This window comes from Dermacentor silvarum, chromosome 4, assembly GCF_013339745.2.
Source record: "Dermacentor silvarum isolate Dsil-2018 chromosome 4, BIME_Dsil_1.4, whole genome shotgun sequence".
Lineage (NCBI taxonomy): Eukaryota > Metazoa > Arthropoda > Arachnida > Ixodida > Ixodidae > Dermacentor > Dermacentor silvarum.
Window position 1 is genome coordinate 143,948,170 of NC_051157.2, and position 24,723 is coordinate 143,972,892.

At 48.9% G+C, this 24,723-nt stretch overlaps 2 protein-coding genes across 3 annotated transcripts in view; both read left to right on the top strand.

The window, feature by feature from the left end:
* LOC119448963 (phospholipid-transporting ATPase ABCA1-like) overlaps positions 1 to 3,231 on the top strand; it is a 50,981-nt gene extending 47,750 nt beyond the window's left edge. For both annotated transcript variants that reach the window (XM_037712167.2, XM_049666161.1), the window contains 2 exons: positions 299 to 558; positions 2,849 to 3,231. In XM_037712167.2, coding sequence (XP_037568095.2) covers positions 299 to 558; positions 2,849 to 3,064 — 476 coding nt within the window. In that variant the 3' untranslated portion in view covers positions 3,065 to 3,231. The remainder of the gene's footprint in view (positions 1 to 298; positions 559 to 2,848) is intronic.
* A 6,729-nt stretch (positions 3,232 to 9,960) lies between these two features.
* Positions 9,961 to 24,723, top strand: part of LOC119448964 (phospholipid-transporting ATPase ABCA3-like) — a 32,702-nt gene continuing 17,939 nt past the window's right edge. Inside the window, 5 exon segments of the mRNA XM_049666588.1 lie at positions 9,961 to 9,965; positions 12,010 to 12,325; positions 15,498 to 15,651; positions 18,140 to 18,265; positions 19,965 to 20,222. Of these exon segments, the coding sequence (XP_049522545.1) occupies positions 9,961 to 9,965; positions 12,010 to 12,325; positions 15,498 to 15,651; positions 18,140 to 18,265; positions 19,965 to 20,222 (859 nt within the window).

Below are 24,723 nucleotides of genomic sequence, written 5' to 3' on the forward strand. Positions count from 1 at the left end.
TTTCTGAAGGCCATGATTTGTTCGTGCCGTATCAAAGTCATAGTGCTTATATAGAAAATAGTACACTAGGAACTTAAAAGCTAATTGAAGAGCAGGCATCCCTGGCACATCCTGCATATAATATACGGCAGGGCCCGTGAAAATTTGTGATTTGAAGTACAGCTCATCTCTCCTTTCGGTACTTTCGGCACTCCGTTGCTTCTTTCCTTCTTATTCCCCTCGTTTTGGAACTGACAGGCTCAGTTGTCCGCGTGAAACGCGTACTATATCGCTCGTCTCCCCTTTGGGAAACACGCAGTTCCCGTGGTGCAGAACATGGTCGACACGACAGCCTCGGAGGCGACCCTGCTGGCTCGCCTGCGTGCCGTGTTCACCAAGCGTGCCATCCACGTGTGGCGCGAGAAGCGGATGCCGCTCTTCAGCTGGGTGCTGCCGCCGCTGTTGCTGTGGCTGCTGTTCGTGCTCGAGTTCTGGGGCTTGCGCGGCAGCTTGCGCGACGTGCAGAACGTGGACGACACGCTCGGGTACAACTTCCCGGAGATCGTCGTGTTCGCCGTGGTGAGTCGTCGTCGTCGTCGTCGTCGTGAATCGGCCCTCCTCCGTGGATCGCGAATGCGGCGGTGACTTGCATTCGCGAAGCTCCTTGCAACGATGCGCGTACAAGCCTAACGTGAAACTGTTGGCGCACATTACACAAGCGCCACCACAACAAAGCGTCGTACCGTAGAGATCAATGTAGCGTGCACGACCTCGTTCAGGCGCTTTCCGTTGGTGCTGCGACGCCGCGATGCACGTTCGCGGCATCCGTATGCTTGCGCGTAATTGTAATGTTTTAAAGTCTTGCGCTGGATGTCGGTTATGGTCGCCCACTGATCAAGCACCGATGCATCGTGTGGATACGTTCGTCACGCGCGCAAACAGGTGTGCCGGAGTGCAGCATATATCCTCATTCCAGTAGACCCTCCGCCTGCCGCAAGGGCGTTATTGAACTAATCGAATTTCTCAAAGTAAAGTGCGCCACAAAATTTGCAAAGCATGACTTGCGCGGAACCTGCAGATACGATAGGATCGGGTTGTACTTTGAACATACGTGAAAACATAATTCTGGTACGCTAGCTCTGGAGACAAAATGTTTCTTTGTCGACACAATGGTGTGCAAGCACAGGCGCAGAAAATTTGTCGGGGTAGCCGTATATACAGCTCGGCTGTAAAAATAGCACGCGTGATATTGGTCAGCATTGTCCTTTCGTCAACGCTTGTGTGAGAGGCGACGCGACGGCAGTGCAAGATCTTTACGAGTCGTGCCTCTGTCAATCATTTTGTAAGGTGGACGCGTCGCCTGCTAGGAATGAGAAGTGCGGAACACTGTTTCCTGCAAAATTTACTAGGGGGAACAGAATAAGAGAACAGAAGAAACCTTATTAAACACAACACGGACATTAGTATCTCCGCAAATACGTTATAACTGAAAATTGCTGCATTTATAACGCAATACTGTGTTGAATAACGAAACTATAACGAAACTTTGTTGAAGCCTGACAAGCTGTGCAATGAGAGAGGCACACTAAAGAAATTATCATTTGAGATTATCAAGAATGTTAATTACTTATGCGTGGTTCATTCCTTTGTACAAAAATAATTTCCTTGTAACATTCTCCATTGTAACAACTAGGAATTGGTGCTGCCTAAGGCTTGCGGCCCGGCTTGTGGACAAATTCGAGGTGGGGGGGGGGGGGCGAGCCCCCCTTACACCTCCATCCCCCCCCCCCCCCCACACCGTATATGACGCTTATGCTTGAGAGAAATACTTATGTGGCCTAAACTTTATTTACAATAGTGCAAACTTTGTGCTACTGGGCTTTACCGCTAGCTCACCACTGGGCACAAATGGAAAAAAAAAAAAAAACATGTCGCGTACAGAGGTTATGAAGCGTGATCAGAAGGAATTTGCGAAATACCGATAAATATTATAGCAAATAAGTTCTTATGGTGTTATTTTACAAGTTTCAACGTGTATGCTCACGTTTTCCTGTAAATAACGCTTTGTGGCCCGAATGTTTTTGACGAAGTGAAAATTTACATTACGTGTGTTTGTACGAGAAAAGACTGGGAAGAAATAAAGGCAAAATTCTCGCTGCAGTTTCTGGGAAATTAGCCAAAGGATTTTTCCCGCGAATTTTCAACAACACAGTGCATTGTAAGCGAAATCTTGTTGCAGTGTACAGGTGAGAAATATAGCCAGAGATAATTTGAAGACCATTTTTATGCCACCCAAGGCAGGTTATACATGCATGTATTAGGCAGCAGGCTTTAAACATAACATCACGGAGGCCTAATTAATGTTAATGTGATGTCCAGCATGGATATTTATGGGAATATCAGGGAAAGTCCTATTTATAGGGGTACGAAGTCAACACATTATGTCATTAGCATAGCTTACACTCACATTTTCTGAAAGTAGTTCCGCTTACGCTGCTGAGCAGGAGGTCACGGTATCGAATCCCGGCCGCGGCGGCCGCATTTCGATGGAGGCGAAATGCCAAAATGCCAGTGTGCTTGCGTTGTAGTGCACATTAAAGAACCCCCGGTGGTCAAATTTAATCTGGAGCCCTTCAATACGGCGTGTCTCATAATCAGAACTGCTTTTGGCACGCAAAACCCCAGAAAGAAGAAAGAAGAAAATAGTTACGCTGTTCTTCTCGATGTCGGATAATTCCTGCAAAGCTATACGATTCCACAGGATTCATTGGACCAGAATGGGTTATTGCTTACTTTCGTGTAATTAAGGTTTCTGTCCTCCCCTGCTAGTCGTAAGCAGTGTCGGAAGCCTGCTGCTTTTGTCTTTCAGGGTTTCTCGCAGGTCGACGACGAGGAGGAATTCCGGCAGCGCTACTTCGAGCCCATGTTCAGTAATCGGCGCCAATACTTCATAAGAGACGTAGCTACGGATGTGGACGTTGCCCGCGCTCTTCTGGGCTACGCAAGTGGCAACTTCTTCAAATACGTCTTCAGTGTCCACTTCGGCTATCAGATTACCAAGGCGACGGGGTACGTCGCTATTTAGCCGTGTACAAGCGCGGTCGCGTTGCATGCCAAGACGTCATCACGATGACGCTAAATTATGGGGATGTTCCTCGCTGCAGTAACAACAAACAAACGAAAAAGAACGAAGTACCTCAGTATGTTTTTAAATGGCCACTAGAAGGTTCTTCCAATAAATTTCATCCCGAGTTATCAGCTATACCGAATCTATTCTTTTTGGCCCATAGGAATAAAGTTTTGTTTTGAGTTGTCAAATCTGCGTCATTTTTGTACGTGACTGATCTCGCCGTCAAACTCAGTCAAAATGCCGCCGCTAGCCTGCATGTTAAGGCAGTTATTCTTGCTAAGAGAAATGTTTTTGGAACTTAAAAGTTATGGAACTTAAAACTGAAACTTAAATCTTAAGTTATATTGGGCTTCACCGATATCTATCTATATCTATCTATCTATCTATCTATCTATCTATCTATCTATCTATCTATCTATCTATCTATCTGTCTGTCTGTCTGTCTGTCTGTCTGTCTGTCTGTCTGTCTGTCTGTCTGTCTGTCTATCTATCTATCTATCTATCTGTCTATCTATCTGTCTGTCTGTCTATCTATCTATCTATCTATCTGTCTATCTATCTATCTATCTATCTGTCTGTCTGTCTGTCTGTCTATCTGTCTGTCTGTCTGTCTGTCTGTCTGTCTGTCTGTCTGTCTGTCTGTCTGTCTGTCTGTCTGTCTGTCTGTCTGTCTGTCTGTCTGTCTGTCTGTCTGTCTGTCTGTCTGTCTGTCTGTCTGTCTGTCTGTCTGTCTGTCTGTCTGTCTGTCTGTCTGTCTGTCTGTCTGTCTGTCTGTCTGTCTGTCTGTCTGTCTGTCTGTCTGTCTGTCTGTCTGTCTGTCTGTCTGTCTGTCTGTCTGTCTGTCTGTCTGTCTGTCTGTCTGTCTGTCTGTCTGTCTGTCTGTCTGTCTGTCTGTCTGTCTGTCTGTCTGTCTGTCTGTCTGTCTGTATGTCTCTGTCTGTCTGTCTGTCTGTCTGTCTGTTTTCCCGCAATCCTGGGTCGAGTGGGTAGAGCATCGGGCTGCTGTTTCTGAAGGAACAGGGTCCGAAAACAACCGTCCCACCAACTTGGGTCATTGGATATGTGTACCTGCGTCCTGTTCTTCATAGAACCTTTCTGATACCAACTTGGGCTGCCGGGGGATGTGCCAGTAGGTGTGTGCCGCTCGTTAATGAACGTCTTTGACGCCAAATTCAGTAACTATAGGTAATTGCTACTGGGAACCTGACACACTATAAATGACAAAAAAATACAATTTTAATTTCCCCGATGCTCGGCATAATCGAACCCACGCCGAGCGCGGCTTCACGGCGGCACCAACAGGCGGCACTGCGCGTGCAGTGGGAAACAGCGTGCGGTAACAGCAGTGCAGCGGGAGAGGAGCTCTGCGGCATTTCGACCAGTCGAATGTACCGCTAAACAAATTCACCGACGATTACCATACTTCCTAATGCGAAGTTTGAACGCAGCTCTATACGTGTTTTCCTTTCGCGATATATTGGCGGGCGCGGACAATCTGTCTCGTGCGGCACGTTGCAAGCGGAGCGAAGTGTGGCGCGACTGCCTCGATAATCGGGAGATAGCGAGAGGCAGCGCGTGGGTGACCCATGGGCGCGATTTACAGCAGCCGCCGCAGACAGACCTCCACTCATGCAGTGCTTTGTTTCCATATATGGTATCGTTGGACGCGCTCGCCGCATCCCATCGGTGAACAGACGTACGGTGTGCTTCTCTAGCGCCATTTCGTAGCGGTCGTCGCCTATCTTGCGCGGCAATACGCATTTCTTCTCACGCTTTCGCCATACTCTCCTGCTCCGCTTTCTGCCTCATGATTCCGCTGCAGTCCCCCTCCTCCGCTTTGTTCCTCGCGCTTTCTTCGCCATCGCAGTCTTTCATCGCCTGCTACGCTCCGCGCTCGCTCTTTAATTCTTCGAAGACCTTGTTCACTCGGCTACGCCGAGGGACAACGCCGACGCTAAACGCAGGAACGGGTGCCTAAGACCTGCGCTCTAATATCCTTGAATTCAATTTCTCTCGTGCTAGGCTGAATCGTACCCACTTCACGCGGGTTCATCAAGGACAGCATCGTGACGCTTTAGCAAGCTGCGCCTCAAATGCACTGGGCATGTGCCACTTTTCAATGAGTGTCTTTCTCGCCAACGCTTCAGCGAGCTGCGCCATGAATGCACAGACTATGTGCCATTATTCAATAAACCTATGGGATGCGGCGCAAGGAGGTGGCCGCCGTGTCCACGGCGGTCAGCCATAGAACCGCGGGATCTCGGGCGCGGCGATACCGCGGCCGCTCAAGTCGATAGTACTAGCGTGTTTTAACGCGATAGCGTTAAGGGCCCCATGTCGCAGAAAATCCGGCGTCGGCGTGGATGTCGGCGTCCGTGGCGGAGAAAATAATCGCGAACCACCCCGACCGCGCAGGCCCTCCGCGTGGTGCAAGGTGTCAGTGAAAAAAAATAGAATTTCTCACAGTGAAATCCGTCAGAAAAATTGTAAATTACGACTTAACCACAACCTACAGACATGGTGGCGTCGGACTGTTATTTGAATGTACGAGAAAACATAATGCTGTTATGAGGAAACTCAACCACAAACCCCTTTTGCTTGCATTTCTGCCCTACCAACAGCGGCGCGCTCGCGTAGGCCACTTACCTTATCCAGATGGCAGGCGCATCCTCGGCAGGTAAAATTGGAACTTGGCCTGCCTAATGCACTTTGGACACGCGCGCACGTCGGGGCACTAGGAAACAATAAAATAATAAAAAAAGCTCCTCGGGCCTTCACATTTTAATATAAGACGGCTTATATTGCCCCCGGAAAAACGTCTTCCCGGCAATGCATTTCTGTTTAAAAGTGAAGCCCACTTTAAGGGGATCGGTGTAAGCTTGGTCTTTGTAAGCTGGCTTTCCCACGTTATGTTTTGCAGTGTAGCCTACTCAAGGAAATATGCGATGCGAACGGGGCCCGATAACGCTATCGCGTAAAAAAAAAAAGCGAAGTTTAAGCGTGCTCCAATTTTTTTCACCGGCTCTGGAGGCGATAGTGACGCCGCAACATGGGGCGGCCCCCCCTGATAGCGCGAAGCATGGTTGAAATAGTTGCACAAGGCGCGTGTCAGGGTTGCGGTGGTCGGGTTGTCGCGAAGGGTGTGTTTGTGGCGTCGCCGCGCATGCGAGAGCGAAATTTGCGCCTATTGGAGCCGGTGGAAGAGCCTTTGAATCGGTGAGGAGTGAGGCGCTCCCGAACGGGAAGCGCATAGCTTGCGGGAACGTCCAAGGAAGGCGAGCGACGGAACGTAGGATAGCGGAAAGCGCTCGAGTTGGGCCCAGTGAATACCTTGGAAAGAGTCGTCGCGCAGCTGCCCTTGAGAAGGGGAGGAGGCTTACGGACCGAGTAGAGGTTTGATGCTGGGGCCGGCGCGTGCTGACGATCGGCACGGGTGGACGCAGGCGATAAGGGACGACAAGACGCGAAATGACACGACGGTTGAAATGGAGAGAGGCTGAGAGCTCGAGGTGGCGTAGTGAGCGAGGATGGCTGCCCTCAAGTCCTCGTAGAAGTCGGGGCCGGAGGGTGGCAGCCGGAGTCAGGAACGCAGTTGGAGCCTTGTAGATACAGAAGTGGTTGTCCAGCTCGACGAACCATATGTCCGGCATGTCGATGTCGAACTCCTGGACACCCTACCATTGCGGGACGTTTGCCGGACCACGTGAGGCCACGTCACTCTTGCCTTGGTAGAGTCGGTGCGTTAAGGCTCTCATGGCTGGGCTTGTGAAAGGCGGTGCGAAGAGGTTGCCGCCGTGGCCACGGTTTATTTAGATCGCGCAGTCATGCAGCCGCGGGATCTCGGGAGCGGCAGACAGCGCGGCTGCTCAAGTCGAGAGCGCTAACGTGTTCTTTTTCTCGCGCTCCCTGCTTGTGAGCCGTCTTCTTCTTCACCGGCTCTGGAGGCCAACGTTTATAGAACCTGCTTCAGTTGCCAAACTCTCCGCCTCCGCTGTACTCCCGAAGCGGCGCAAGAACGACTTCCGGTACAGGGGGCGCGACCGCAGCAACAGGCTCTATGTAGCAGACGACAGAATACAAGCGAAGGCGGCGGCTCACTTGCAGTTGCGACTATTTGCGCGCAAATATTGAGTGACGTAGCCAACCAATAATTTCCCTCTTCAGCCAGTCGTGCAGTTAATATCTCAGGACTGTTCGGCACTTGTAATGGGAGCTCGGTTGGCGCAGGCTCGCGTCAAGTGCAAGGCGACAAAGGTCAACGTTGCTCACTGATTAAACGCACCTTGCAACCGCTTGCGACGACAAAAAGAGTAGTTTTGACGCAGGTTCTATATACGTTGACTTTGACTGACTGTTTTCCTGGCTAGCAGAGAAAACTGAAAGGTTTTCGTAGGTTGGGAAGCAAATGTGTGCTATTACAGAATTTCGTCGGAGGCGCGGTCGGCGTGCAGTCTCGTGTAGCCGTGCTTATTATTGATTTTTTTTGCCTGCATTTCTTGCGGCGAGACCCTATGTGATTATGAAAATTGCAATTCAGATTAGATTATGGTAGACGCGTTCAGCTTAAGAAACAGCGGAGATACTAGAAAACACCGCTGCACATTGATTATTCAGGTCGCGAATGCAGCGGAGTGCATTTCATAAATTTTAAGCTCGCAGACACATCATAGTTAGTATAATAACATGTACAGATTCGGTTCTCAGTTCCCAGATAGGATTCGGCTCTCAGCTCCCATGATACTATAATTCGTACTGAAGGCTGAATCTTGCATAATGAGCCTTAATCATTCATTAAGAGGAAAAATAGCTCTTAATTTTGTTTCAGTCAGAATCAGAATCGGTTTTATTGAAAGTGAATAAAAAGATTACAGGCTGTTAATATGACTATTGGTTGGTATGATTAGTATGATTATATGGTCATTGTTATTGCCACTCTTCGATTACACTTTGAAGATTACCAGTTTTTATGTTCCTTCTTTTAAAAATTCATTGAATATTACAATGCCGCCTTATGTTTTTGATTGTGCAAGGACGTACCTCCTTTTTGTTTAACATAGGTGTGAATGCTCTCCAGTGCAACATTGTTAAAGCCCTATTCACAAGGCATTCCAGAAAGAATTTGGTTAGGTCGACTACATGTTGGCAACGCCAAGAGTTTCATGGCCCTGATAAGGCTGTATGCCTTTGGGCTCGCGATTCTTAAGAGCAGGCAATTCATCATCCATGCCGTGCTGTAGCGTGCCCCTTGAGGAGCTTTCGCCTTCGCTTGTTTTAGAGAACTTTCAATGGCAACTTGTTGAATAGGTGGTAACACACTCGGTGCTTCTTTGAGGTTGTAGTCGGATTCAGATATTCCAGTTTTTTTTTTAGCTCTTTCAGATTGTTTAAAAGTTTGCTTCGCCGAGACGCCGCTCGCACGGCTCTTTTTTGAAAAATGTTCAGTTTCTGCTGCCGCTGCCTTTGCCTACGACCTTCCTGGCCCACCTGTCTGGTCAACCTAAGTTTAAGCTTCGAGCAACGGCTACAGTTTGAGCTCTGTGTTAGAACTTCACAGCAGCTGCTTCTTCCTTCATACAGCAGCCCTCCTGCGCATACTTTTCGCAGCCCTGGCACACGTTCAGTGCGTCAACATGCGCGAGCACATCTGTCAGCTGTGACACAGCGATGACAACAGCTTTAAGGGATTTAGCCACACGACCATTAGCACTCACACTCATCTTGAGCGACTATGACGCATTTTTCAATAACCAGCGTGCTTTGTTCAGCCTTAATCGCGTAAAAGGCAAGAAAACTACTCTTCTCGTCATAATCGACAATTCTACGCCAACTCGTAGATGGCAAGAAAGCGTCTTCGATATCCTTCAAAGTGAGAACACCGCTATTCAAAGTCAAGTAAAAATTTCCTGCCGAATCTTGAGGTTCACAGCTTGACTGATTCGAAGATCTCTCTAGCACAAGCGTGTCCCGATCTGGCGTCTTCCTTTTTTTTCGTTTGCGCCTTTGAAAGATACGATGGCAGGTTGGGGAAAACTTTGGGCACACTCCCTTCCACAAGACTCCATTTACCCCTATCGATTTCGACTTTTTGCCCGTTAACAACGTGGGCGTACGTCTTCAATATGTCCTGGCAGTGGAAATGCACATCGCACGCTCGCGATTTGTCTGACAGCCTTTTGTCCAGACGAGGAATGGCCCGATCCCACGCAGCGCGTAGAGCCGGATCACGCGGGGCCCAGAAGATGGGCCTCGATTTTCGTTGGTCTTCTGGCCGCTTTTGCAGCCGGGCACGCAACACGTCGGCATTGCGGTCTGCCTGTGTACTGCAAAAATCCACACGACACGACCAGACACGACGCACGCCTCCACTTGTTTGCCCACGCCTGATGAAACTTGCTAGAGCCTGGTGCGACTACAGCGCCACTCGCCGCCGCTGCTTGCGGCGGCGCCGCGCAACAGCGACGAGTTTGAAAACTTAAAGAACTTCTATAAACGTTGCTGGAGGCAATAGTTGCGCCGCTACAAAACTATCGCCAACTTTAGTCAATGAGTACGCGCTACTGGGTGTGGGGCCAGAGAGGGAACAATTCTCTGTGTTCGCACGCACCGGCGCGCCACGAATGTCGTTTCGGAGGTGGCGCGCGGACTCCTCGGCAGCGCCACTATAGATGGTGCAGTTTGTCCAGTAAAAAGGGCGATAGAGAAGCCCAGCGGCCGCATGATGCACTTCTTAGAGAATTCACCGGGTCGTCATGCATTTTGGAAGCCACGCGCAGGCTTCGCAGGGGCGCTGCTAGTTGGCACCGAGTGTCGTGGGAAGCCCTAGTGAGTAGTGCCGCTGCAGCACACGCCCCATGCTGTATGTATGCGTAAGGTGTTTCGAGGGGGCAATACGTTGTCACGCTATGATGCTTTAATGCTAAGTGCATTACTGCCGACAGTCATCTTTTTAAATGGCCTCAAGGAGGTTCTTCCAAGAAACTTAATACTGAGTTAAGTCTAGCGAATCCGTTCTTTTTAGCCCATACCGATAAACTTTTGCGGTGAGTATAGCGCTTGTCATGTCTGCGTCCTTTCTTGTACGTGACTCATCGCGGCTGGAAGAATCAAAATGATGCCACTCTGATGCATGTTCAGGTAGTTATACTGGCTAAGAGAAATGTCTTTAGAATTAAAAATTTATGCACAATAGTGCATAATATTTAGTTATATTGGGCTGCACCAATAACTCAACACATAGCACTCGATATTACATAGCGGAGGGAAAGTTGCACTGCTGAAAAAAAACCGCAAATACTTCGAACACCATATCTTTCACCCCAAGCCTCTCGTTTTATTGCGGTAGCAATTATATGGACTCTCCAGGTGAATTGCCGCCGCCGGCGTCGTCATTGCCGTGGTGTTCCGTATAAAGCCCAAGTGTGAGAACATCGCGGCCGCGTGCAGTGAGCTTCATGTGCGAGCGAGAGCTTGCGAGGTTGAGCCGTGAAGGATGGTGGCTTGATGCGGCAGTGTCTTCTCGCGCTAGTAAGGCAGGAAGGCAGGGATGGTGCGCGCCGTCTTCTGAAGCGCGCAAGGGGGAAGGGCGCATCTCCTCAGGTTTGAGCGAGTCTCGTCCTCTACTCCAGCTGCGGAGGCTGAGCGCGGCCGCGCGCGTCTTATCTTGGAGGCAATCTGCGCTGGGTTCGAAGGCTAGCCTACCTGAGATAGCTGATGGCTTCGTGTGCGCTATGCTCTCGCGCGCCTAGTTCGCGTTGGAGAGAGAGGAAGCACGAGTGTGTAGAGCTACTGTATATGCTCCCCTTGGGGAGCAGAGTTGCGCATCTGATTGAACGCGCCGCTCGCGCCCCTATTCACCAAATCTGGTCACATGCGCAAAAAGTATCCTTTTGAGCGAAAGCCAACTTCAGGGCTGCGTCTGCGCCATAGTTTCTATGGCCTGCACTGCCGCCCGCCGATTCCACCTGGCCTTCGCGGAATGAGGCAGCAAGCACACTCGGCAGCTGAGCCGCGCCATATCCTGCATTCAAGAGGAGTGGCTTTTCTGCTTAACACGGAAGCGTCGGCGGGTAAGATGGCGGACCTATATGCGCAACTCTACTCCCGTAGGGAGCATATACAGTAACTCTGCACGAGTGAGGATTCGCGCGCCGCTGCTGCCGCTCTTCGTCAGGCCAGCGTTCTGACAGCGAGCGCCCGCAGTCATCAAGTGAGATGTGTCCGTGTTTGCCTGTGCGCGCGTGAGAACGTGCTTATTTAGTTAGTAAGCCAATGTTCACAGCCGTTGATGCTGATGAAACGAGTAACCTTACTTTCTATAGCTGTCTAATTATTTGCTTTCGGAATTAATGCTTCGCCTGTCTTTTATTACTATTTTTTAATTAGGAGCAGGGCCCCAGGCAACATCGCCGGTTAGCCAGCTTTTCCCTATCAATAACATCACGGCACCGGCCTCGGAAAGCCAGCGCTCCCTGCTTTTTGCTTTTTGCCTCGAAGTGCAGGCCCGGAACGTGACCTGCGAGACTTGGCGTATTGGCCGAGAATGTTTGGTTCAAGGTAGTCTTTAATCGATGCGCATTTGTTAAGTTGCTAAGCCGTAGCCTTGCCTGCAGAGTGGGAGCACTAAGACCTACCGCGTGCTCCGACGTGACGATTACGCGTTGGACTGACTCGTTTGAATTACTGGTGTCGCACAGTGCTTTCCTACTTCTTTCTTTCACCCACGGTTGTGTCTGCATAAGGGTTAGGTCCCGATTGGGGATTTTGGGTCGAGCGAGCGAAATTTCTCTCTTCCGACTGTGGGTTCCGCGGAAGAAGCCGCCAAGAAAACCAGACACAAAAAAGCCTCCTTGTCGGCAGCCCGCCAGTGTCTTGAGGCGCAGCACATTGCGTCCTTGTCGCAGCACCGTGCTGTGGTACAACGGGCAGATTCAGCACACGGCGCCGCTGATCACGACCGCGTACAACAACGCCCGGCTTCGCAACGTGACCGGCGACGCCGACGCCACGTTCAGCTTCGACGTGACCGCGCCGCGACCGGAGAAGAACGAGACCGTGGTCAAGCTGGGCGTTTCGAGCGACGAGGCCGAGCACATCCGCAGCCAGAACACGTACCGCGTGCTCCTGCCCAAGGTGCTGCGCTCCATTTTCTTCCCGCTCGTCTCGAGCCTCATGTGCAGCAATTTCGTCCTCTTCCCGATCGCCGAGAGGGCGCTGCAGGTGAGTTTGGCCTTTAGTTTGGCCTGTTCGGCCTAAAGTCCCTATATAGTAAAAGTACCGCCGTCTACTCTTTCCTCCGCCGTCTCCTCTACTAAAGCGCTTTTTTGTATTTACTTTTTGCTTGCGAAAGCAAGTCGACGGTGGCACCCCTAAAAAGTCCACGTTGAAGCTTTCAGGCTGGGCGCGCGCCGCCGCTGCTACCGGCGACTGCGCGGCTGCGCAGAGTGACTTTCAACATGGCTCTGAGGCGGAAAAACACAACATAGGAAGTGAAAGTGCGCGCTAGTAGTAGTAGTGGTAGTGGTTTATTAAGGAAAATGACGCCTATTTTAGCTGCCCAATAGGGAGCACGGCGCAGCGTCGCTATCTTCGTCCAATCGGAGATACAGGAGAGAGAGAAGCGGCGTTGATCAAAGGATGGCGGTACTTATCCTATTTAGGGACTTTAGTTTGGCCGCATTTGACCGGTTGCTCAGCGTTCGAGATAAGCGCGTCACGTTTATAGTGTATTGGTGAAAAAAAACAACATATAAATAAGATGGGAGCCAGGGTCGTTACTGGCGTATACGTAGCTTTAGGATATAGAGATAGATGTTTTGATTAGGAGAAAGAATATAGTCACGTTTACATGAATGCGACAGAAGTGTATGGAACTTCTTTTAGCGCATCACGGTAATCGCTACGTGACAGCGTTTACGTTTGGTGCACTTTCCTTACTCCGAAAAAAAAGAAAGAACAAAAGCCGGAGCCTGTTCCCGGCGACTTGGGTTCCTCCAGTCAGTGAAAGCGAACACAAAGGTAGGAATCTTAACTTTTCCTCTCCCCCTCAACTACGATACGCTGGCGTTTGCATTCACCACATGACATTTTCCCCCACCTCGAGCTAACTTCTCTTGTCTCATGGATCTCATTTGCTTTCCTAACGCATCATCGCCGTTTACATGGATGCGATGTACTAGGACTGCGATGCGACGCGCGACTTGTCGCATTCATGTAAACACCGCTTACAAAGCAGAGAAAGTCAAATGGTAGACCAACAGATGCAAAACCTGATAAGCTCTAGCAGGCTTTATGTGGCTGTTTGGCACCACTCTGCTTCAATGAGAATGCCATTAGAAATCATCATCACCACATTTGCAAATTTCGCCAAGTTGGCGTTTTGAACCATTCGGACAGGCCGTAGCAGACCTGTGAGCCAATCACAGCTGACAAGATGAGAATCTTAACAATATGGAGATATTCATAACCAAGTAAATATTGACGAAACTAATTACCTCTCCAGCTTACAAACAGGTCCAACCAGACATAAGCATTTCCAAATGCTTGCTGAATACCCTTTCCATACCAATTGTTTCAAAACAACATTTTTTCCCCATTAACTATAAGAGAATGACGTAACTTTCATCTGCGCATTATTGAAAATGCCTCACTGATTCAGTTTTTATCTGCAATTGAAACCGAATTACCACACCTGCAAAATTGCGTTATCTTTATACGTGATTGATTTACGAAACTATGCTTATTTTTTTCCTTTCTACCTTCACAAATTTTAAGTGTCATAGTATGTATTTTCTTTTTGTCTTCTAGCACCAATGTCACATTTACAGCGTTTTCTTGTCCTCCCCCCCCCCCCTTTTGGACTTATTAATCTATTGAAATTATTGTTCCAATTCTTTTCCTGTACCCGTCTGTCTATATTACTCACAGTTGTGTCAGTCATTTTACTTTAGTTGTAAGTAATCGTAATTCAATTTCTACCAGTATTGTATTACAATTTGTGTTATTCTTAATAGTATTTGCCCCACTGTATAGGCTCACCTGCTATCACACCCTTGTGATTGGCAGTATATTCAAATAAATAAATATGTGACAGTGCCTAGAATAGCAACACCTTTGGTCGGAGTTGAAAGGATGCTGATACTCATTTATTCACTTAATGAATATGCACCCCAAAGCGTATACGACGCCCCAACCGGCGATTGCTTTGTGTTGCCGGGGTACACCGGCGCGTACATGCTTGTGTTAGCGTTGCGGACTTGCAGAATTTATACAGTGGCGTAATGAAGTAAATTCTAGAAATACAGTATTGTTAAATATTACAGCACGTGCGTTTGCACGCTTTGGACTCTACCTGAAAGGTAACAAGTGCCCTGAGGTGTGGCTTAGCTAAATAGTTTTGGTGGCGTTTGAAGTCGAGCATTCCGGATTAGGGCTACACCAGCCAAAATATTTTCATTTTAGTCTTACAAGATCTCGCATTGACAAAACCTCGACAAAAGAGTGGTGAAATATCGTCCAATATTTGACATTTACGTGAGATGAGAGAAAGCGAGGGCCTATACGTCATAACGTTCTTTCACGGCGTAATGTTTTTCACCAACACTATATACGAGTTATTCAGAAATCGTCACACCTTGTGCTAGGCGAGAGCCACCGATTCGATAGGTGCCGATGTGTTTGTTCATGCGAAGCTTAGGGGCGTCCACGCTATGTTTTAAGTTTTCGATTTGTTCCGAAACCCCGTGGAGTGGTCTCGCAGAAAAGCTGTACTGCACCAGTTTCGAGTGTCCGACGAAATGCATTGGCTTGCCAGGTTATTTTTTAAATAATAAGCTGTTTCATGCACTACAGCACGAAAGTAACTGGAACGCCAGTGCATTTCGTCGGACACTTTGAAAATTATTATCTGAAAATTGGTGCAGTCCAGAGAATTCGTTCCAAGTGGAGCTCCCTAGGCACAATTTGTAGATTAAAATATGCACCGTAAAGTAACTAAAAAGGTAATTAGCGTAATTATGGTAATTATTTAATTAAGCATTTTTGATTTCTAGTAGAACTGCTTTCTGCCAGAGGCAATGTTTAAAAGTTTGGTGCAGCTAAAAAGAAGCACCCTATAAAAGAACGCTTGATCGTTTACGAAAGCAGTTTTTCTCTGAGATGTTACGCTTTAGACACTTTGGAGCTATTGAGACCTTTGTATTTAGGCTCTCTTCAACGGGCAGATTAGTCAGCACGTAGATGAAGGAAAAATTGCAGCGAGAATAGGTGATGTCCAAAACACGGCGAGCGTGACGTGTTTCCGGCTCTGCAATCACTCCCGATGCATGCAGCCAGAAAAAGCATAGGCTCGAGAATGCATGAAAATGCTGACGAAGAGCTTGATGTGCCACAGGTGAAGCACCTCCACCTGCTGACAGGGCTTAGCCCAGCGCTCTACTGGGTACTGAATTTTATCTTCGACTTCATGTTCTACATGGGTACCGCCGTCTTCGTGCTGATGCCGCTGGCCTTCTTCGAGGAAGGAGCGCTGTCCAGCACAGACATAAGTGAGTATAGAGGCACGTCAGCCCCTGTTTGGCGAAGCGGGATGCATGGAAAATGGCAATAAGAATTTCGCTACATGACCGAAATGTTACCCATCCAATGTGTCGAGAAGAACTTTGTCACACTTAAAAAAAGGAATGCCCTTTAGGGCTTATCTTGTCCTCAGGCAGTAGGAATCCTTCTCGTTTGCGTTACTTTTCTTTAAAGCTTTACGCTCTCCACTTTCCTGTCGAGAAGGATACGCCACGCGTATACGCGTATGTCATTCATGACCTGAATGTACCGGACGCTAAGCGTTAAAGAGCAGGTCTGCGCTATAGGAGAGGATAATGTTTTGGGGGCAGGGCACGGAGCAAGATAATTCAGAAGGAGGGGAAACTTACTCCCCTCTCCCGCGGTCAGATAGTGTAATGATTAGAACACGCCTCACGCTTTGCGAACTGGCGTACCCGACCCGCCATCTGTTGCTGGCAGTTAAAAACATTGTCGTCAACTCCAGTCAGACCCTCAAGATTACATGGTGAGCCGGCACGATCTCAGAGGCCGGGGCTTCGCGAGTCAGTTTCGTAAGATGCATGCCGAAGCACGTTAAAAGCATGTGCAAGGCGCTGCTGCGGTTACGAAATGGTACAACGTAACTAGCTGCGTGGCTTCGGTGACTGGGTGAGCAGACGACGTTCTGATTGGGTGAGCAGACGACGTTCGGCGGAGCGCTAGTTATATTTACTTGTTTTATCTAGGGACGTTACTTGTTTCGCGGACGCGGACCACCGGTTGCGCTGCACCACGAGCGTCGACCGACATTACCTTCGTGTCATCAACCGCACGGGGCTGGAAACCGGTTTCCTCGTCACCAAATGCACGACGCTAAATCATCGCTCTGTGGGTAGAGGGTACTCCCCAACAGAGGGTGGAAGCTTATCTTAGAATGTGCGAGACCAAAACACTGCCACGTTTTCCTGTGGCACGCGGACATTGTGCGAGCGAGTGCATAGTTGCGAAGCAACCACGGCACTGCGTGAGGCAACCTCACGAAACCAGGAGTAACTGGTTAGTGCTTTAATATTTGTTGGTTTTCTTACAGCCTCTATTAATCAATCGCAGGCTGAATTCATAGGCATATATTTTTTTCGGACGATTGGTTGTTATTGAACTGTCGCCTACTCTACGAACGGACTTATTAGTTCATGAAATCCAATCAAAAAGTATACACAGGAATATGGAGCCATGAATTGGTCAACACAAGCCAAGAAGGGAAGCTTAATTCAGCCAGAATACAACGTTGCGATAAGTTACTTCGCTTTGTTAGGGCGTATAAAGAGAAGTCTCGTTGTCAAATCCTTGGCTTTAGGCTGAAGCTTCCCTTGTTGATGCACTGTAAATCAATATGGCGCCGGGCGCTGGCTCTGTGGCGCGACAGTTGTTTCAGATTCCTGCAAGATCTGGCGAGCCTGCGGATCTGGCTACGACGGAAATGAGACGCTAATGTAAAGAACAACAGATGCGCTTGCGTTTGATACCTTGTTTGTACTCTATAGATTGCTTAAACCTGATAAATAAAGTGTTGCCCGATAGACGGCAGTGTTCGAACGCATACCGTAACTGGAGGTCTGCAGCGCGTCTGCGCCGGTTTTTGTCCTGCCCCGGCATTTGTATCTTTTTATCCTGACGTTCCATTACCTTGCTCAATGTCACGACTGCATGAAACATACGATTCTATGTTTCTGAACAGTTATCTTTTTCTCTGAATTCACACGAAAGTTTTCATATATTCTTGCGTGATTTTGTAATCGTGTTATTCATGGGCACCTTTGTCATCGCATTTTTGCTTCTCCGTCATACTATTACGTTACAGATGTTCTGCTTTTTTTCATTATTCTCCGTTCATTGTGTAAAAAAATTTCACGTATAGGACGTAGTGAGCTGCCGCCAAGGCCGCGATGCTGTTGGCAGCCACTAGAAATAAAACAAATCTAATCAAATCAAATTGTAAACGTACAACGTTTCCTACAAGATAAGATTAGTCTGCTCACTAGGCTGTGTGAACTCACGTGACAGATGTTCTACTTTTTTTAATTATTCTCCGTCCATTGTGCAAAAAAAATTGACGTATATGACGTAGTGAGCTGCCGCCAAGACTGCGATGCTGTTGGCAGCCACTAGAAATAAAACAAATCTAATCAAATCAAATTGTAAACGTACAACGTTTCCTACAAGATAAGATTAGTCTGCTCGCTAGCCTGTGTGATCTGGCGCTGCTGTCGGTATACGTACGGAAAGCTCGTGGTTCCGGCGCCCTTATTAAAATCTACGTGCTCTTGTTGCTGGGTTTATGCCATGCATTTCTATACATTGAACATCAAGCACAATGTCGAAAAAGTACTGCAATCCCGTCGTCCCTTTCACTCTTTGTCAAATGTTAATTATACGGAAAGTTAAGTCGCCAGTCTTGCCTTCCCGTGATAAAGAGTCTCTTCTTCTTTGTGACAGGTCTGATATTTGTGCTGAACCTTCTACACGGATACGCGGCGCTGCCGCTCATATACCTCACCTCCTTTCTCTTCGACAACCCGGGATTCGGCTTCACTGCGCTTTCTATCCTCATGTTCGTCGTCTGTAAGTTCTGCATGCTTTATGGTAGTTAGAGCTGTACCATCTCTCTTAAACGATGCCTTTTGTGGACCTTTCCGGGCTTGGTTCACCACGGGTGCTACCGCTGCTGTCTTGGCGAATAGCTCAAACAGGGGAGAGCACTCGTATATATAACGAAGGGGCTGGCTGTGTTCTCTATACTGAATTACGCAGTGAAACACCAAACGGTACCTAAATATCCTCAGTGTTATAAATATACGCCTTCCACGGCCGAATTATTTTGTTAAAGCTAAGCGCTCTACGTTTCTTTCCCGTGGTTGGCATGTTTCCATTCCCAGGGTTGGTTTCTCGCCGAGTAAAGTGTGGGCCGACCCTGGAGAATGATTAATAGCTGGTGTCGAAAACATGACTATACACAATGACGTGTTTCTGGCTCGACCAATATTTCCGGAGTATGCAGCCCGCAAAAGTAAGACCTTCGAGATCGGATTCCTCTAATTCAGAGGTTAAAGATCGCCGCGGAGGCGGGGATTTGGACACCATGCAGGTGCGCCGATACTGTAGACAGTGTAATCACAGTCTCATGGGCCATGCTATGAGGGCCTCGGTGTCTAGCCGCCTTCACTTACGCGTAGGCACGTTATCACTATCCTGCTATCCTGCAAGATGCTATGCAGAATACGGACAGGTATAGCGTATAATTAACTGCATCACGAAAGTTTCGTTTCGTATAGATTTCAATAAGTGCGTCGAGTCTGCATACTTTTTTTTTCTATTGCGATAGCGATTTAAACAGCCGCTCGAGGCACGTTGCGCCGCCGCAGTTTTCTTGAATGTCCTGCTTGTGACGGCGCATGCGTGTCCCGCGCGTGGAGGATTAGGAGGGCCTACAGATACTCGGAGACGCGTTTGGCTCCAAAAAGCGACGATGCAAAGTGGACGCATCGTCCGGCTCCGCTCAGTCAGCTCGGCCGGAAGTATACTGTTCTGACTTCCACTGCTGACATGAGGGTTGTGAGCAAGCATATTAAAGTTCCTTCTTAAGGCCGATCCACATGACGGACCAAATCACTCTTTTGGACCGCGGTCCGCGCATCACGTGATAGGACGTCAGCAGTTCGTGCGGACCGCCGTTGGTCCGCGCAAGACCGCGGCCCTCGCGGTCCCACAATTCGCCGAGGCTTTTCCCTCTTCAGTTTTGGCGACGGACCGCATGCAAAGTGCAGAAATTTTCGCGTAGCCAACGAATGTTGTTTTGCAACACAGTGTCTTCAGCCAAATCCAATCTAGTTTTCGGGTCATCAAAAGCCAGCAAAAGCTCAGCAGACGGCACCAACGCGCGATACATGCGCGGCGCGGGCGCGAGGGTTTGGCATGGGTTCGCGAGTTTGTTGAGTCGAGAGCACTGCGGCCGAGAGTGTAGCTGGTTGGTACGCTCTGTCAACCTAGTGGACATGTCCATTTCGTCTGCTGTTGAAGTTCTGATTGGCTGGGCTGGGCTGCGCTTTAGCAGGAGCCACGCGCCACAGCCAATCAGCACTTTAGTAGCAGACGAAATAGACATGTCCACTGGTTGGACTCTTACAGAATACCTCCCCAAGTCTATATAGTAATTTGCTACCAACAGTTTGAGACCAGCAGTGTCAGTTTATCGTGGCGCGCCAAAATGAAAATCGAATCGCCGCTGTCGGTGGGAAATACTGAGGGTGGTCTCGACTCGCAGCTTCGATGGGTTGCCTGGGCGAGGTGTTCATGGAGCACTACGCGAGCGAGGTGGACAGCGCCTTCCTCTCGGCAGTCGTCGGCACCGCTCGCCAGGTGGTGCGACTGCTGCCGTCTTGCTCCTACTCGCGCGGCATGACCAAGATCTTGCAGCTCGCCTCCGAGAACTACGTCTGCCGCGTCGGGGGCCCCGAGCTTGACAGCCAGTGCGACAGCAAGGTCTCCGAGTCCAAGCTCTCGCTACAGCAGTGCTGCCGCTGTGAGTGCCCTTCTCAACGTTCACTGCACTCTCTTTGTCACCTGCGGGAGTAAAACAAGTGCAAAACAGCGTTTGTCACGGAGGCTGGACCCCACCAGTCCGAGGTGTCGTGAAGTGTGGCCAACGTTTTAGGGGATGTGGCGAATATTCCAAGTTTTGAACACGCAGAGTAGTTGCGTAATATTCGAAACGTATTAGAAACTTTTCAGTTATCCGGCACCCGAAATACGCTTACTACACTTCATGACGTCTTGGCTGGTGGCCCAGCCTCCGTGACGCATTGTCACATTGAATGCGTTGAATTGCTGTACGTGACACATTGAATATATCAATAGAATATTGCACAATATCTATTCGCATTCGAAAACGCACTATTCATCCGGCAATCTATTTCTGTTGATTTCTCAAAAGCATTCCGTAGCATTGATAATATAATACGTTTTTGCAAATTAGAGAACTATGGCACAACTGGTCCAGCACTGACACTCTTGCAGCGATTTCTCCTTAACAGGATTCATGTCGTTACTGTTAATAACTATACGTGCGTGTAATCCTGCCCCTATTAACCGAGGTCTTTCGCAATACGAGGCACGTTATTATTTTTAATCTACATCATTCACGTGCCAGTTAGCCTCAAATATTGTCCCTGATATTTTACGTGGATAACCCGATTTCTCATAATTCCGATTCTGTGACTCATTTTTAAACTGGAAGCTGTCTCGAAGAGTGGTGAAAATTTAATAGATTATCTGTTTGTGCATCCAAAACTAGCTTCATGCTTTTCTACTCATGCGAATAATGAGTAGAAAGGAAAAAAGAAAAAAAATTGCGCACTATTATTTGCCTTTATGTAATCGCTAAAGTAATTTCTTTAGGTGATCTTACATCCTATCTAGGTGTTGACACCCACTTGAACTTATCCGATCCTATCCCGCCCATTTGTAAAAAAGATTTCATATGGCATCACGGCGCTCTTAAAACCTCGAAGGTGTTTTACCATAGATACTCTTATTGCATTGCTTTTTGCATTCATACGTAGCCGTCAACTAAGTTACTTCATTATATCTTCTGAAAACTAATATTCTGACTATATTTGGCATTCGAAAAAAAAACTGCAAAAGCAAGCAGTGCGCATTGTGACGGCCGCTACGCGACTATCGCCGACTCATCCCATTTTCATCCAACTAAACATTGTTGCTATTTATGACCTCTATATTTACAGATTTTCGGCGCGTAATAACCAACTATTGCCTAAAATAGATACCAATTATAGTAAGATAATCATTGTTTTTTTCATCGAATTCATTATGGTGTAGATTTACACTTGAAAGAAATAATGCCTATTCATGTATATAAGCGAAAGCAAAAATTCTCTCCTTTAATGTTCAACTATTTTGTTCGTGAAACTGTTTTTTTTATCCTGTTTTTGTTATTTCTTACATACTGGCTCTGTCATTTTCCTCTATGTTCGCTTTAATGTTTTAGTTGGAAGTATGATCATAGGAGGTAGAAAATAATAGAGATTGAAAAAAAATCTATTCGGTATTTTCACATATCCGAGAGTAACCAAATATTTCGCAACAACCAACCCACAATCTGGCTACTGTTTCCCGTCTGCGAAAAACAAAGTATCACAAATTATCAGACGTGAAATAAAGACAAAAGCTTTTGAAACAGTGCAGAAACAAAGTGAGCAATGTAAGCTTTTTTCAGTTTCGCGGAGGAAGCCTACATGACAGCCTGTCGTTTTAGTTCGTAGTCCTTTCATTCGGTGTTTTTGGCAGTTTTCTCGCTAGCACGGTTATCTTTTATGCTACAATAAACGATGTCCTTGTGGGCGAGGAAAAACCAGACTGTCGTTGGTGCCTGGTATCCACAAATTATATTTTACCAGGGCGCGCTCAATCAGGCGGGAGGGGGGCCGAGCGACGCTGGCGTTCGATCTTGCAACCGCCGATTCCACTGTTCGCGCACCGTAAAAGTGCTGGGCGTGTTGTTTTTTTGTTGTCGGATCACTGTGGCACGTAGTAGCACGCTACAGGGCCCCCGTCTATCAAGGAAGCCGCGGGAGCGGAACGAATGGCGAAGAGCGGATGGTGGTGGTGCGAAACGCAAGCGGCAAGTAGGACTGGTCCGGTCGGGAGGGAATGTGACAGCGGAAGTCGCTAGATCGTCAGAGTAGGAAGGCTTCCGATGGTCGACGGAGCACCGTATCTTTCCGCCCTTGATGAGCAACGGAAAGTATTTAGGGGCACGCTTGAGTATTTTGAACGGCCGATCATACGGGGGCCTTAAGGGAGGACGCACATCGTCGTGGCGCACGAAGACGTGCGTGCAGTTCTGAAGGTCAGGGTTGACGTATGCACGACGGGAATAACGTCGTTGTCGGGGGGGGGGGGGGGGGTACGACAGTACGCATAACGCTGCGTAGACTGTAGGCGTAGTTGGAAATGTCAGCAGGTACGGTGGCCGAGTCGTGGAAGAATTCGCCAGGAACTCGGAGCGGTGCCAAACGGAAGCTCGGTGGCGCTAGAGGAAGAGTCACTGTGAAGAGCTGTGCAGATGCCAAGCATAACGTGAGGAAGGCGGTCGATCTATGATGAAAGAAAAGTCGAAGCCATGAGTGAAGCCTTCAGTTGGCAGTGAATACATTCGATGATCCCATTGGATATCGGGTGGTAACAGGTAGTCGTGATGTGACTCACGCCGATGAGCCGAGACGGATTTGTGAACAGTGTTAAGTCGAATTGACGACCACGGTCGGTCGTAATGTTGGAAGGCACGCCGTAGCGGCTAATACAGAGAGTGATGAGTGTTCGAGCTATCGACTTCGCCATTTTGTCCAGGAGGGGCATCGCTTCAGGCCACCTGGTGAACTTGTCAATGCAGGTTAACAGGTAGCGGTGGTTCTCGCAGGGAGGAAGGGGGTCGGCAATATGGACGTACAGATGGCTGAAGCGTGCGTCCGGGGACGGGAATGTGCCAAGAGGAGTCGCAGTGTGGCGATGCACTTTCGGCTGTTGGCAGTTGAGGCACGCTCGTCACCAGCGACGATCGTCTACGTTGATACTAGGCCACACATAACGATGAGTGACGAGCCCCTGTGTTGCGTGAATGCCAGGATGAGCCAAAGAATGGAGGGCATCAAAGGCGGTATGGGCGAGGCACGTAGGGACGAGGACGTCCAGTCGCTGTATCACAGATGAGGGGCATGTCGTAGTCAGGGAGCAAGATATCTTCAAACACCAGACCGCTCGGCCAAGCAGCTAGAGCTCTGGGCGGCAGCCACGGCCGTAGAATCGATGACCAGCCTGTCGGGGTCCGTTGCAAGAATGGCGGCGCAAGAAGGTGCGTCGGTAACGGCGTTGGATTTTCTGCTGACATGACGAATGTCGCTGTTGCATTCGGAAATGTAGGCGAGCTGTCTGATTTCACGGGGAGCGTAGGAGGTGCTGCTCTATGCTTGGGCGGCTGTCATGGGTTTATAGTCAAGGGGGACATGAAAGGAGCAGCGGTAATAGTTGGCGAGGCCAAGAAATTTGCGCAGTTGCCTGGTGGTGGATGGCTGAGGACACTCATGGATGGCTGTGACACGGGTTGGGAGTCGACGAATGCAGTGTACGTTGACGCGATGGCAGAGGAAATCCAACTCCGTAACACCAAACTCGCTGTTCCGACCGTTAGCGGCAAGATCAAACTTGCTGAGTCTTGGGAGCACTTGACGTAGGTTGAGCTGGTGAGCTTCGGCAGTGGTGCTGAAGACTAGGATGTCGTCAATATAGGTAAAGCAGGACGTCAAGCCACGTAATACCTGGTCAACGAATCGCTTACGAATACCGCATTACGAAGACCGAAATGCATGCGCAGATATTCGAACAGACCGAACGGTGCTATAATGGCGGTCTTAGGAATAACTGAGGGTTCCAAGGAATCTGGTGGTAGGCTTTCACCAGGTCGACCTTGCTGAAAATGGTGCAGCCGAGCAGCGCCGACGTAAAATCCCGGATGTGGGGAATTGGCTACCGCTCCGGGACAGTGGCCTTGTTAAGCCCTTGGTAATCACCGCACGGGCGCCAGACACCGGTCTTCTTGGGCACCATATGGAGTGGTGAGGCCCAAGGACTAGAGCAGGGATGAATAAAGCCAAGGTCAAGCATGTGTTCAAACTCCTTTTTGATGACAGCCAGACGATCCGATGCGAGGCGACAAGCCCGAGCAAACACGGGAGGGCCAGTCGTGATGATATGATGCGTCAGACTGTGAGCGACCGAGGACTAAAGGGAGGGTGGTCGGAAGATGCCTGGAAGCTCGGCAGGGACGACTGACCAAGGGTAGGGAACAACCGTGTGCGCCTGGGGAAACCATAGTGGTGGAGCGCGACAGGAAACGCCTTGGCTGGATAAGTTCCTCTCGGAGTCCGGGATGCGTCTGTGCCGCGTGTCTACGATGAGCTTGTAGTGCCAGAGAAAGTTGGCTCCGATGAGGCGGTGGCGCATGTACA